A 2,247-nucleotide genomic window follows, 5' to 3' on the forward strand; every position below is an offset into this window, starting at 1 on the left:
CGGCGAGCTCGCGATACTCATGCAAAAGTGTCGAACGCCAAACAAAGTACCTCAAGGAGCAGCTCTATATTAAATCCTATCTGGACATTGAGGAGCAAGATCGCAACGCCAAGAAACACTTCACGCCGACCCGGGCGAACGGCATTAGGAACTATCGACCGAAGATACTGGGTGAGAAGCCACCAACACCGGCTCAACAGGCGGTAGACGTATGGATTTAAACGGCTAAACCCGCTGCGCGCTTCTTCCGCAATGGCTTTTGCTGTCTTCTCAACTCTCGGAGGAATCACAGCAGCTCCTGTCGCTTTCCTCAGTCTCCTCCCCCTCCTCATGGTTGGCATGAACTACTATCGCTACTACAACTATGATCCCGAAGCCAAAGTCATTGATACTTCCTACGTAAGACGGAAATTCTTCCAGTCGAGACATTTGCCTAATTTCACTCTCTTTCTCTCTGTCTTTGCAGCTTCGTCGACACTACGACTTTATTGTGGTTGGAGGAGGATCAGCCGGAGCCGTGATGGCATCTCGACTCTCAGAGATCAGCAATTGGACGGTGCTCCTGATCGAAGCCGGTGGAGATGAGAATGAAGTCACTGACACTCCCACCATGGCGGGATATTTGCAATTAACCGAGTTTGACTGGCAATATCAGACTCAACCACCGCCCGATGGCGCCTATTGCCAAGCCATGATAGGCAATCGGTGCAATTGGCCTCGTGGCAAAGTCATGGGCGGCTCCAGTGTCCTCAATGCGATGGTCTACGTCCGTGGAAACCGTCGCGATTACGACTATTGGCAGGCTCAGGGGAATCCTGGCTGGAGTTTCGACGATGTCCTGCCCTATTTCACCAAATCCGAGGACAATCGCAATCCCTATCTCACAAAAACGCCTTATCACAAGCAAGGAGGCTACTTAACAGTCCAAGAGGCTCCCTGGCGAACTCCTCTCTCAGTGGCATTCATCAAGGCCGGCATGGAGATGGGATATGACTATCGAGACTGCAATGGTGAGGAGCAAACGGGATTCATGCTCCTCCAAGCCACCATGAGACGTGCCAGTAGATGTAGTACTTCCAAAGCCTTCATCCGTCCCGTTCGCCTGAGGCGCAATCTTCACGTGGTTCTTCACTCTCAAGCCACAAGAGTCCTCTTGGACGACAAGAAACGCGCTTTCGGCGTGGAATTTCGCCGCGCTGGCAAAATGTATCAAGTTCTGGCCAGGAGAGAAGTCATCCTCTCTGCCGGAGCTCTCAACACACCCCAATTGCTGATGCTCAGCGGAATAGGTCCCGCTGAACACTTGGCCGAGCACGATATTCCCGTGGTTCAGGATCTCCCAGTGGGACACAATCTGCAGGATCACGTGGGACTCGGTGGACTGACTTTTGTCATCAACGAACCCGTCTCCGTCACTGTCAATCGCTTCCAAACCGCCCCAGTCTTGCTCGAGTACATCCTCAACGAACGCGGCCCAATGTCCTTTCCAGGCGTCGAGGCTGTGGCCTTTGTCAACACCAAATACGCCGATCCATCGGGTCTCTGGCCAGACATTCAATATCACTTCAGTCCCAGCTCCGTTGCCTCCGATCGCGGTGAGAACATCCGGAAGATTCTCAATTTGCGAGATGGCGTCTTCAACACTGTCTATAAGCCACTGATTCACGCTGAAACGTGGTCTCTTCTGCCACTTCTTTTGCGCCCCAGAAGCACAGGATGGGTGAAACTTCGCAGTGCTGATCCTTTCGATCCACCCGTCCTCATTCCCAATTACTTCGCCCATCGCGAGGACGTGGATGTCCTCATTGAGGGCATCAAAATTGCCGTCAACATCTCCGACACACCAGCCTTCCAGCGCTTCGGCTCGCGCCTCCACAACATCCCAATGCCAGCCTGTCGCCACCTGGAGTTCCAGTCTGACGCCTATTGGGAGTGTTGCGTGCGCCAATTCACCTTCACCATCTACCATCCGACCTCCACGTGCAAAATGGGCCCCAGCTGGGATCCACAGGCCGTCGTGGACGCCCGCTTGCGCGTGTACGGCATCCAAGGATTGCGCGTCGTCGATGCCAGCATCATGCCGACGATCATCAGTGGGAATCCCAACGCGCCCACCATCATGATCGCCGAGAAGGCGGCCGACATGGTCAAGGAGGATTGGGGAAGACTTCGGGGAGACGCCTAAGAAAACATTCCCCTGTCATGAACCATATCAATTTTGTGATATCTCGTTTAATGAAGAAGAAG

General features: G+C 53.4%; 1 protein-coding gene across 1 annotated transcript; it reads left to right on the forward strand.

Annotated features, from left to right (window-relative positions):
- The first annotated feature begins 252 nt into the window (after window positions 1–252).
- Window positions 253–2,247, forward strand: LOC132264479 (glucose dehydrogenase [FAD, quinone]-like). Its single transcript, XM_059764704.1, has 2 exons — window positions 253–399; window positions 467–2,247. Exons 1-2 carry the CDS (start codon window positions 253–255, stop codon window positions 2,183–2,185), a joined length of 1,866 nt encoding a protein of 621 aa, XP_059620687.1. The 3' UTR covers window positions 2,186–2,247.

The sequence above is a fragment of the Phlebotomus argentipes genome, unplaced genomic scaffold (genome assembly GCF_947086385.1).
Source record: "Phlebotomus argentipes unplaced genomic scaffold, Phlebotomus argentipes genome assembly contig_37, whole genome shotgun sequence".
Lineage (NCBI taxonomy): Eukaryota > Metazoa > Arthropoda > Insecta > Diptera > Psychodidae > Phlebotomus > Phlebotomus argentipes.